This window comes from Microcaecilia unicolor, chromosome 6, assembly GCF_901765095.1.
Source record: "Microcaecilia unicolor chromosome 6, aMicUni1.1, whole genome shotgun sequence".
Taxonomy (NCBI): Eukaryota; Metazoa; Chordata; class Amphibia; order Gymnophiona; family Siphonopidae; genus Microcaecilia; species Microcaecilia unicolor.
In genome coordinates, this window is record NC_044036.1 from 286,267,707 (window position 1) to 286,280,106 (window position 12,400).

The 12,400-nt window shown below is 43.4% G+C and overlaps 1 protein-coding gene across 3 annotated transcripts in view; it reads right to left on the reverse strand.

Moving 5' to 3' along the window:
* ADAMTS13 (ADAM metallopeptidase with thrombospondin type 1 motif 13) overlaps nt 1-12,400 on the reverse strand; it is a 57,002-nt gene that overhangs the window by 18,783 nt on the left and 25,819 nt on the right. For all 3 annotated transcript variants that reach the window (XM_030207709.1, XM_030207708.1, XM_030207707.1), the window contains 3 exons: nt 9,585-9,774; nt 2,485-2,611; nt 1,317-1,446 (listed from right to left, as the gene is read on the reverse strand). In XM_030207709.1, the coding sequence (XP_030063569.1) occupies nt 1,317-1,446; nt 2,485-2,611; nt 9,585-9,774 (447 nt within the window). The remainder of the gene's footprint in view (nt 1-1,316; nt 1,447-2,484; nt 2,612-9,584; nt 9,775-12,400) is intronic.

Consider the following 12,400-nt stretch of genomic DNA (forward strand, 5'->3'; position numbering starts at 1 on the left):
TTATTTCAAGACCGCTTCATATTTAACCATCTCTATGTGGATGGCATGATGGCAAACTGCCAACCAGTGTTTAAACATGAATGACTATGACCTACACCGAGTGGTGGGTGTGGCTCTGGCCACCTTGTTAGGCAGACTGGATGGACCATGCAGCTCTTTATCTGTCTTCATTTAGGGCCAGATTCTGTAAATGGTGTATAAAAAATAGCGCTTAGTGCTATTCTATAAACTGCGCCTAAAGCTAGGTACAGTTTATAGAATAACACATAGGGCCGGGGATTTAGGTGCAGGCATTTACGCCACTGAAAACCTGGTGTAAATACCCGCACCTAAATTTGGCACGGTTCCCCCTAATTCTATAATCATGCATGTAAATTTGAAGAACGCCCTGACAAGCCCACACCTCTCCCATGGCCATGCCCCTTTTTCAGCTATGCACGTTAGAATTTATGCGCACGTAAATTCCAATTAGTGCTGATAATTGGTTATTAGCCAATTATCACTGCTGATGGGCTCGTTACTCAATTAAGTTGCACACATAAATTGGGCGGGCGCCCAATTTAACACACGCAACTCACTGCGCCTTATATAGAATCCAGGGCTTTCTGGGTTTCTCTGTTACTATTACATGTTATTAGACCATCCAAACCAATGACTGGCAATCAAGACTGCTGTCATTTTCTCTAAAGGAAGAAGGTGAATATTCAGAGTTGGTTCTTCAGAGGACCGTGTCATGAAGGCCCAGTGAGGAAAACGACATGAGAAAGTGTTCTCCCCTCCCTCCCCCCCCCCCCCCCCCCTCCATCACTACCATCACCAAAAAAATATCTAAGCTGGCAGGAAAACGCTTCTTTCCACCTTGGCAGTCTGCAAAGGCATTCGCTGAAAACTGAGCATGTGCAGGTTCCGGTATCGTTGAGAGTAGCGTTTTTGTTACCATTAGGCGGAAGTCTTCAGCTGGCGGAGCTTGGGATCTCCACCAGCTACCGCTAAACTTGTGCTACTGTTGGGTGGGCCTAAGCCCTAAGTAGGCGGGCCCTGGCCCACCCAGGCCCACCTGTGGCTACGCCACTGATTTAAGGTCAGATCACCATTCCTCTTCCCCTCCTTTCCAAATGAGCAACTTAGAATTCTCCACTGAATTGGGGAGTGCTATGTTGTGTTTTCTTCTGTTAATATCCTGCCTTATCATTCGCAGTGGATTACCCAAGCAATTTACAACAAATTCATGAGCTAATGCATAAACAATATAAAATTCAATAAACTAGAAACAAATCAGTCAATATAGTCAAACACTGTGTCTTGACTTCCTTTACCTGGGGGGACAGGGCTCTGTATTACAGTCTTCAGGTCTTGTGTCTGGCTTGGGCACCTGATCGCAATGCTCCTCCAGAGTCTCTGCCCTGCTGTCAAAATCCACACACACATAGTGTACCTCTGCTGCCCCTGGAAATGAAGAAAATGTGAGATAGCTTAGAGGAGAAAGGTATATGTGTGTAAACCCCAGCTTTCCTGATATAATAACTCTATTCTTCTTTCATGCCTTCCCATAAAACACACCTTGAGTCCCAGGGAAGATGGTTAATAAATTGAACATAATTAATTAAATAGTGTTCAAGGTTGTAGAATAATACACTCCAATAAACAAAAATATAACATATTGAAATAATATTCAATAAAATAATGCAATCAAGTCAATCAATACAATTATATAACAATAACATCAGTACATATCAACAAAAATCATGCATAGCTCATGAAATGATAAATAATAATCAGATATCCTCATATATAGGACCTCACTCATAAGCGTAATGACCCATGTTCAAACATACTCAGTGATAACATACATAATATGGAACCCTTTGTACTAGTTAATACTAAGTCAGACTCTCTGCAATATCTTTCTTCTCACACCCATATCAATTAACCCAAAGTTGACCTTTTCTTTGAACAAACATATCAGAATTCAATCAAGACTACAAGGTTTATATCTACAACCAAGTCCTGAGGGCTCAGCAGAAAGCAACATCACCTGAAAGCAACCTCAGCTCTTTCAGCAATGTATTCCAAATAACAACACCATCAGCTCCTCCCAATGTGTTCAACATAACATTAACTCCATCAACCCACAGAACAAAAGGGTATCCCTGAAAATCCAAGAGTTAACAGCAGAAAAGTACATTCACAGCAAAAGTCAGGAAGTGAGGAAGAGCGGGACTAAGCAGATGGGCAAGAAAGAGAAAGACATGGGCAGGACAAGGACAGTGAAGGAAGGCTAGAAGAAAGCAGAGCGAGATGTGGCATGCTTAGCCTCACATTGGAGTGGGAACTAGTGACATCGTCTGTACAAGGAGGACTGTGGGAAGAAATGCATAAGCTTTGTATCAGCTAGAAGAAAGTACACGTAGTCGAGAAAAGACTAGCTAGAAACTGCTTTCTCTGCAGAAGATCTGAATCGAACTTATAGCTTTTGTGACTCACCTGTGCCACAGGTAACCGAGCACTCTCCTATCAAAGGGCTCCACACATACAAACGCGTTTTCTTCCATGCATCATTACGGAGGACATCACGGTCTTTTGGATACTCTAGTGCAGATGTGTCATTCAGCTATCGTTGAATAAAGCACTCAGTCATTTGGTGGGTAATTTTATAAACCATTCTGACGTATAAATGGGTGATTATAAAGTTAGTGACATCATGCCTAAAAGTACACATGCTGCAAGCTGATGCACATCTATACAGTAACTCTCAGATTCTGTAAATGGCATGCAAATGTACACGCCCTATTAAATTGGCTAATAAGTCAACTATTTATTTTTATTTTATTTGTACCCCGCACTTTCCCACTCATGGCAGGCTCAATGCGGCTTAGGTACTTATTTGTACCTGGGGCAATGGAGGGTTAAGTGACTTGCCCAGAGTCACAAGGAGCTGCCTGTGCCTGCAGTGGGAATTGAACCCAGTTCCCCAGGACCAAAGTCCACCACTCTAACCACTAGGCCACTCCTCCTACTTAATTGGGTGTTAACAATCAATTATTGGCATTAATTGGCAACAATTTGGATTTGCATGAGCATCTTGCTAAGCGCTATTCTATAAAGACCCATGCAGAAATCTTATAGCTCATAACTAAAAAAGGGCGCCATGGGAGGGGCCTTTATTAAAGATGAACACACAGTATTAGTGAATACTGGGGATTCACAAGTAACTTATGCACCAGGTTTCAGTTGGTGTAAATCCTTGTGCCCAAAGTTTAGTGTGGAAATCGGCTCTAAGCACTATTCTATAAATGGCATGCAACTCAGAGCACCGTTTACAGAACAGCACTCCAAGCAGATTTTTTTGGCACTGCTTTTTCAGCACCATTTACTGAATCTAGTCCTAAGTGTGCAAAGGTAGAGTTTATACTATACTATACTACAGGAATTTTCTATACCACTATTGTTCCTAATGGATTTAAAGCAGTTTACATTCTTTTAGAGAATACTCCAATAATGGAGAATAAGAATAACAAACATAAGAACATTTAAACAATAAGCCAAAACAAATTTAAAATCCAAACAGATCTATAAAATGAAAACAAAATTATTGTTCAAATAGATAAGTTTTCAACATTTTCCTAAACGAAAAGGGAAGTTTATTCCATATTCTAGTCCCTGCTAATGGAAGACGCCTCAAAGACAGATTTGAACAGGATATCCTTTAGAGAAAAAAAAACCCAGCTTCAAAGTTCTTGAAAAACCCAAAGTTCTCACTGCTCATAAAGTATGTGTTACTATTGTCATCAGGGTCGCCAAGAGACACAGACAGACCCGGGGCAGAATCAGACCGCCGCGCACCATCCTGCCCCATTCGCATCGCTGCTCACTCCCACCCGCCCCCTTAACTTTCTGTCTCTGCCTCCAAGGGAGAGCTCGGGCCTGGCACTGGCAAGCCTCTTCCTGCCTGCCTGCTCCCACGGTCTTTCCTTTCCTGCTCCTGTATCCGTGCTGGAAGTCAGGACCTGGATGATTGCATTAACATGATATTGTGCTAATGCAATCATCTGGTTTCTGGGTGGCACATGGGATCAGGAGAGGACAGACCCATAAGCAGACAAGCAAGAAGAAGGTTGGTGGCACCAGGCCGGCCCCCCCCCCCCCCCCTGGAGGCTGGGGAATTTTGCTCCCCCCTCTCGGTGGCCCTGATTGTCGTCTTCAATCTAGGTGCAAGTTCTGCTGGATTTGTACTAATCTAATATAATAAAACGCACCGTGAACGTTCTAATGAGGACAACGTTCTGAAGCCATCTGACGTCACTCCCTGAGTCCCTGGCTGTAGGGTTCGTGGCGTTCGTGGTGTGAAGCCACCCAGCCGTCTCTGCCCCGCCCTCGCGTCTAAACAAACAAATCCGGAAGCGAAGCGTCAGGGAAGGAGGCGGCGCTCCCGACGTCTAGCCTTCCCTTCGCTGTGTTCCGCCTTCAAAAAAAGGCGGAACACAGCGAAGGGAAAGCTAGACGTCGGGAGCGCCGCCTCCTTCCCTGACGCTTCGCTGCCGGAAACGCCACGGAGGTAAAGTTAAAAAGAATAAAAAAAACAAAAAAGGGATGCATGGATGCGAAGGGGGGGGGAGAAGAGGGCGGGCCAGGCTGGGACATGGGAGAGAGAGGAGCATGGATGCGAGGGGGGGCCATGGAAGGGAGAGAGGGGACTTGCTGGAAAAGGATGAATGGAGGCAGCAGGGGACAGAGGAGCATGGATTGGGAGGGCAGGGCTCAGGGAAAGAGGGAAATTGCTGAAAAGGGATGAATGGAGGGGGCAAGGGACAGAGGAGCATGGATGGGCATGGATTGGGAGGGCAGGACTCAGGGAGAGAGGGAAATTACTACTACTACTACTACTACTATTTAGCATTTCTATAGCGCTACAAGGCATACGCAGCGCTGCACAAACATAGAAGAAAGACAGTCCCTGCTCAAAGAGCTTACAATCTAATAGACAAAAAATAAATAAAGTAAGCAAATCAAATCAATTAATGTGAACGGGAAGGAAGAGAGGAGGGTAGGTGGAGGCGAGTGGTTACAAGTGGTTACGAGTCAAAGGCAATGTTAAAGAGGTGGGCTTTCAGTCTAGATTTAAAGGTGGCCAAGGATGGGGCAAGACGTAGGGGCTCAGGAAGTTTATTCCAGGCGTAGGGTGCAGCGAGACAGAAGGCGCGAAGTCTGGAGTTGGCAGTAGTGGAGAAGGGAACAGATAAGAAGGATTTATCCATGGAGCGGAGTGCACGGGAAGGGGTGTAGGGAAGGACGAGTGTGGAGAGATACTGGGGAGCAGCAGAGTGAATACATTTATAGGTTAGTAGAAGAAGTTTGAACAGGATGCGAAAACGGATAGGGAGCCAGTGAAGGTTCTTGAGGAGAGGGGTAGTATGAGTAAAGCGACCCTGGCGGAAGATGAGATGGGCAGCAGAGTTTTGAACCGACTGGAGAGGGGAGAGGTGACTAAGTGGGAGGCCAGCAAGAAGCAGATTGCAGTAGTCTAAACGAGAGGTGACAAGGGTGTGGATGAGGGTTTTGGTAGAGTGCTCGGAAAGAAAGGGGCGGATTTTACGGATGTTGTAAAGAAAGAAACGACAGGTCTTGGCGGTCTGCTGGATATGAGCAGAGAAGGAGAGAGAAGAGTCAAAGATGACCCCAAGGTTTCGAGCTGAGGAGACAGGGAGAATGAGAGAGCCATCAACAGAAATAGAAAACGGGGGGAGCGAGGAGGTGGGTTTGGGGGGGAAAATGAGAAGCTCGGTTTTTGGTCATATTTAATTTCAGGTGGCGTTGAGACATCCAGGCAGCAATGTCAGACAAGCACGCTGAAACTTTGGTTTGGATGCAAGGTGAGATATCAGGGGTAGAAAGGTAGATTTGGGAGTCATCAGCATAGAGATGGTAGGAAAAGCCATGGGATGAGATTAATGAACCAAGGGAAGAAGTGTAGATAGAAAAGAGGAGGGGACCAAGAACAGAACCCTGAGGTACGCCGACAGGCAGAGGGATAGAAGTAGAAGAGGATCCACCAGAGTGAACACTAAAGGTGCGGAGGGAGAGGTAGGAAGAGAACCAGGAAAGGACAGAGCCCTGGAATCCAAGTGAGGACAGGGTATCGAGAAGTATGCTGTGATCGACAGTGTCAAAAGCAGCGGAAAGATCAAGAAGAATGAGGATGGAATATTGACCTCTGGATTTAGCCAGTAATAGGTCATTGGAGACTTTAGTAAGCGCAGTTTCGGTTGAGTGGAGAGGGCGAAAACCAGATTGTAATGGGTCAAGAATAGCATGTGAGGAGAGAAAATCAAGGCAGCGGCGGTGAACAGCACGCTCAAGTAATTTGGAGAGAAAAGGAAGGAGGGAGATGGGTCGGTAATTAGAGGGACAAGTAGGGTCAAGTGAAGGCTTCTTAAGGAGAGGTGTGACCACAGCTCTGAATAGGGATGAATAGAGGGGACAGATGGGCATGGATGGATATGGATTGCAGGGCAGGCCTCAGGCAGAGAGGGCAATTGCTGGATAGGGATGAATGGAGGGGCCAGGTGACAGAGGAGCATGGATGGGCATGGATTGGAAGGGCAGGACTCAGGGAGAGGGGACTTGCTGGATAGGGATGAATGGAGGGGACAGATGGGCATGGATGGATATGGATTGCAGGGCAGGCCTCAGGCAGAGAGGGGAAATGCTGGATAGGGATGAATGGAGGGGGCAGTGCCCATGGAGAGAGGGGAATTGCTGGAAATGGATGAATGGAGGGGGCAGGGGACAGAGGAGCATGGATGGGCATGGATTGGGAGGGCAGGACTCAGGGAGAGAGGGAAATTGCTGGATAGGGATGAATAAAGGGGACAGATGGGCATGGATGGATATGGATTGCAGGGCAGGCCTCAGGCAGAGAGGGGAAATGCTGGATAGGGATGAATGGAGGGGGCAGTGCCCATGGAGAGAGGGGAATTGCTGGAAATGGATGAATGGAGGGGGCAGGGGACAGAGGAGCATGGATGGGCATGGATTGGGAGGGCAGGACTCAGGGAGAGAGGGAAATTGCTGGATAGGGATGAATAGAGGGGACAGATGGGCATGGATGGATATGAATTGTAGGGCAGGCCTAAGGGAGAGAGGGCAATTGCTGGATAGTGATGAATGGAGGGGCCAGGTGACAGAGGAGCATGGATGGGCATGGATTGGAAGGGCAGGACTCAGGGAGAGGGGAATTGCTGGATAGGGATGAATAGAGGGGACAGATGGGCATGGATGGATATGGATTGCAGGGCAGGCCTCAGGCAGAGAGGGGAAATGCAGGATAGGGATGAATGGAGGGGGCAGGTGACAGAGAAACATGGATGGCCATGGATTGGGAGGGCAGGGCTCAGGGAGAGACTCACTCTCTCTCTCACACACTCACACTTTCACTCTGACTCTCAAACAGTCACTCTCACATACACTCTCCCAAACATACACACTCCGAGGAAAACCTTGCTAGCGCCCGTTTCATTTGTGTCAGAAACGGGCCTTTTTTACTAGTATTTTATAAAGATCATGTGTGACTCTGTATCTTTATACAATAACATTTCCTGCCCTCTTATGAAATCATCCTATTGGTGTACTGCTGGGCTATAATCTTTTGCATGCATCAAATATTGGGGCACCAATAAAACCAAAGACTGCCTAGAAATTCCTGCCAGCTTAATACTGACCAGTAAATATCCTATTTCTTCTAAGAACAGAAAATGCAATGAGTCCGATATTCAACCAGCAGCAATCAACATTTTGCTGACCGCTGCCGGCATTATACCCAGAATTTCAATACCAGGCCATGTCTGGACTCCGGCATTGAATTTCTGGATATATGGAGCTGGCAAAAACATAGGATGGGAAACAAAGCAGATCAGTATATGAAAAAAAACAAGATTTAATAGAAAATTGCTGAATAAAATTATCAATAGAAATCAAACAAAATAAAACGTGGAAAAGAAAATAAGATGATACCTTTTTTATTGGACATAACTTAATACATTTCTTGATTAGCTTTTGAAGGTTGCCCTTCTTCATCAGAAAATTAGAAAGCCCGACACAGGTTGTGTTTCACCCAACTGGGCTGCATCAGGGGCTACAAAACAAACAATTGTATAACAAAAACAATTAGAAAAACAAATTAAATATGTAATAATATTTTTAAAAAAACAATTAAAAGACAATCATAATTTAAAACATATAATCATGATCAAAGGCTAGGCTGATATCACGAAACACCATGGTAATATAATCCAACATAGAAATAAAACATCATAATAATAAAACATCATAATGAAAAAATTATAAACATATGAATTGAATATTAAAATATTAAAATATAACCATACAGGCTGATAACGTAGCACACCAAAAACAGGAATGTGACAGTATGTATATCATAAATATAAATGTCTAACGTTCATATAAAATACATATTACAATCCAAAATAATAATAATAATAATAAATATTGAGTAAACGAAGTATATGCTGCAATATGACCAAACATATAACCCTAAGATAGAAAATGAAAATTGATTTACATATATTTATAATAAAGTGGACACATACCTACATGTTTGGTCATATTGCAGCATGTACTTCATTTATTCAATATTATTATTATTATTTTGGATTTTAATATGTATTTTATATGTACGTTATACATTTATATTTATATTTATGATATACATACTATCACATTCCTGTTTTTGGTGAGCTACGTTATCAGCCTGTATGGTTATATTTTAATATTTTAATACTCAATTCATATGTTTATAATTTTTTCATTATGATGTTTTATTTCTATATTGGATTATATTACCATGGTGTTTTGTGATATCAGCCTAGCCTTTGATCATGATTATATGTTTTAAATTATGATTGTCTTTTAATTGTTTTTTTTATTATTATTACATATTTAATTTGTTTTTCTAATTGTTATACAATTGTTTGTTTTGTAGCTCCTGATGCAGCCCAGTTGGGCGAAACACAGTCTGTGTCGACCTTTCTAATTTTATTCAACAATTTTCTACTAAACCTTGTTTTTTTCATATACTGATCTGCTTTGTTTGTTTCCTATCTTGGAGTTTGTGGATTGGTTACCCTGTTGTTTTCTTGGCTGGCAAAAACATAGCAATGAAGAACTGTATAATGATAGGATTGAGTTTTATGCGGTACTATTTATATGGTTATCTTAGCCAGTTAAGTGCTAAAAATTGGCACTTAACCAGCTAAGTGCTGACTCTGCCCCGAAATGCCCCCAAAGTAGCTGGTTTCAACTTGAGTGCTAACCGAGCATTTTTAACTATCTGTTTAAGTGCTGCTAAAAATGACTGGTTAGCCCCGTACAGGGAATTTAAATGGCCAGGAGCCTCTCCTGGCCATTTGAATCATTTTGAATATCAGGTGCATTTTGAATATCAGTTCACTAATGTCTGTGGGACATATTCTAAAAGATGTCCAGTGATGTTACCACCCAAGTGCCCCTGAAAGAAGAGCAGGCCAGATCACTGTGAGAAGAGAAAATAAACAAGACAGGTCACTTACCACATGCCACCCCAAGGGGCAGATGTTCACTAGACACTGTATCAGGCTTGGTGGCTTTTCTTCCTCTGTGCACAGCTCATCCCCCAGCACAGTCTCCAGCCCAGCATGACTCTCAACACAAATTACAGTCCGCTGAGCAACCCCAAATCCACACACAGCAGAGCAAGCTCCTGGATCAGAGAGCTTCCACCTACACAAGGCATAGGGCACATTTATCAGCAGCTCACAAAGGCATACAAAACAGCCTCTCAATGTGTAGACAGAGGCAAAACCCACATCTACTTTAAGAAAGTATGGAACAAGCACAGAGGAGCCCTGGTGGAAGAGAAGAGGGGATAAGGCCAGATCCCAAGCAAGATATGTGGCAGAAATGACACAGGCCACCCATCCCACTCAGAAACATGTGACCAACCTCTACAAGACCAACCTCATCCACCAGATAATACAAACATTCATCATTGTAATTCTAGGATTTTATTTTTGATTATGCATGCTTTAGTTGTACATTTTTGTAAACCACTTTGCATCCCTCAGGAAGAAGAGGATCATAAATTGGATAGATAGATAAATAAATATGACAATGAACACCTGAGGTGATTCTGCAGTAGCAAAGGAAAAATGAGCAGATGGTGCTCAGCACACAACCAGCACCGCTCATTACTGGGGTTTCTCAGCACATGCATCATTTGCTGTCACGATTGTGCCCATGTTTCATGCTCTCATTCATTTTGCCACCTGGTGGTCAGACCTGGTGGCTGTGATGGACTGTCTGCTTGCTGTTTCCCATGTTCCAGAAATCATTCCGGTCTGGTCCGGATCTTCCAGCCTTCCAGACTGTCTTAGGATTTTTGGAATTAAGCAGCACCCTAACCTGGTGACCTCCCTGGTATTTTGCCTTTATTAACCACCTGGAACCTTTCTAGTTTGCCTTTGCAACAGAGGTCCTCAGAAAAGTTTTCATCTGTGAGAGTTTGTTGCAGTGCTAACCTTGCTACTTTCAGTTTCAGCTAGACCCGGCTTGTTTCCTGGTTTATTCTACCGTCTGCTGCCAGTTATCGGTAGTGGCCCAAGGGCTCACTTTTCCTGACCAGTGTGACAGAGTGTGACATTTGCTTGTTTAGTGCATATTTAGGGGTCCTTTTACTAAGGTGCACTAACAAATTTAACGTGCGCTAACAATTAATTGCATTTTATCATTTAGCACATGCTAACAATTAGCACGCACTAAGGGGTTCTTTTACAAAGATGTGTTAGCATTTTTAGTGTGCACTAATGATTAGTGCGCACTAAACACTAGAGATGGGTGGCAGAGCCAGTGGGGGGGAGGCAGGGCTAGTGCTGGGCAGACTTCTACAATCTGTGCCCTGAAAATGGCAGATACAAATCAAGGTAAGGTATATACAAAAAGTAGCACATATGAGTTTATCTTGTTGGGCAGGCTGGATGGTCTTTTTCTGCCGTCATCTACTATGTTATGCTATGTTAGCTGCCCATAGAAATATATGGGTGTCTCTAACGTTTAGCGCGTGCTTATTTTTAGCACGCCTTTGTAAAAGGATCCCTAAATCTGTTAGCGCACCTTAGCAAAAGGAGTAGAGGAGTAGTCTAATGGTTAGTGCAGCAGGCGTTGATCGTGGTGACTTCGGTTCAATTCCCACTGCAGCTCCTTGTGATCTTGGGCAAGTCAATTAAACCTCCATTACCCCAGGTACAAAAAAAAAAATCTTAATTGTGAGCCCTCTAGGGACAGAGAAAGTACAGGCATATAATCTGCACTGCACACATCTAGTAGCACTATGGAAATGATTAGTAGTAGTAGTAGACCCCTTAGACATGGCTGCCCTTTGCAACAAAAAGTACATCTCAGATTCAGGACATCCAGATTTCACAGCCTACAATGAGTGTCTCCACAGAAAATACAAAGCTTCTACTTCATGCTTCCTCAACACAGACTCTCCTAGTTACTTTTTGAAAAGAGAGTAATAAAATGAAGGTGCTAAAATTATTTTTTAAGTTTAAAGATTTGTTATATTGTGGTCAAAAGATACAAGTTTTTCCTGATGTTGCAAGGGCCACCCAACCCAGATGAAAATCCTTTTGGGTTTTGAGAGAAAGAGGTTTGGCAAAATGTGGCATGTTTTACCTCAGATTTACATATAGTAACATAGTCTATGATGGCAGATAAATGTATGGTCCGCCAGTCTGCCCAACAAGATAAACTCATTTTACATGGTATTTATTTATTTATTTGTAACATTTGTACCCCGCACTTTCCCACTCAATGGCAGGCTCAATATGGCCATACGGTACGATACTTTATATGTATACCCAAGTTTGATTTGTCCTTGCCATTTTCAGGGCACAGACTGTAGAAGTCTTGGCCACCACGAGGCATTTCCAGGTTGTCTCAAATACGGGATGGCGAAGCCTCCTTTTGGAAGGCAGCACCATGCACTGGAAGGGCATATCAGACCCAGGAAGACAGTAGCAGGCATCACAGGACTAGTAGAGTTAGTACCCTCATTTTATCATCCCCACCTTAGTAATTCCCTTATCTCTTATTTGTCCTGTTTGTTCTAATTAGATTCTAATTAGATTGTAAGCTCTGTCTAGCAGGGAACGTCTCTTCATGTTCAAGTGTACAGCGCTGCATACGTCTAGTAGCGCTATAGAAATGATAAGTAGTAGTAGTAGAAGTCTGCCCAGCACTGTACTAAAATTTCTGAAGCTAACATCAAAGCCCCTTAAATTACATTTCTATGTAAATGCCTTATTTCTTTGAATAGTATCAGTATGTGTTTTTGGAACCTACTCGG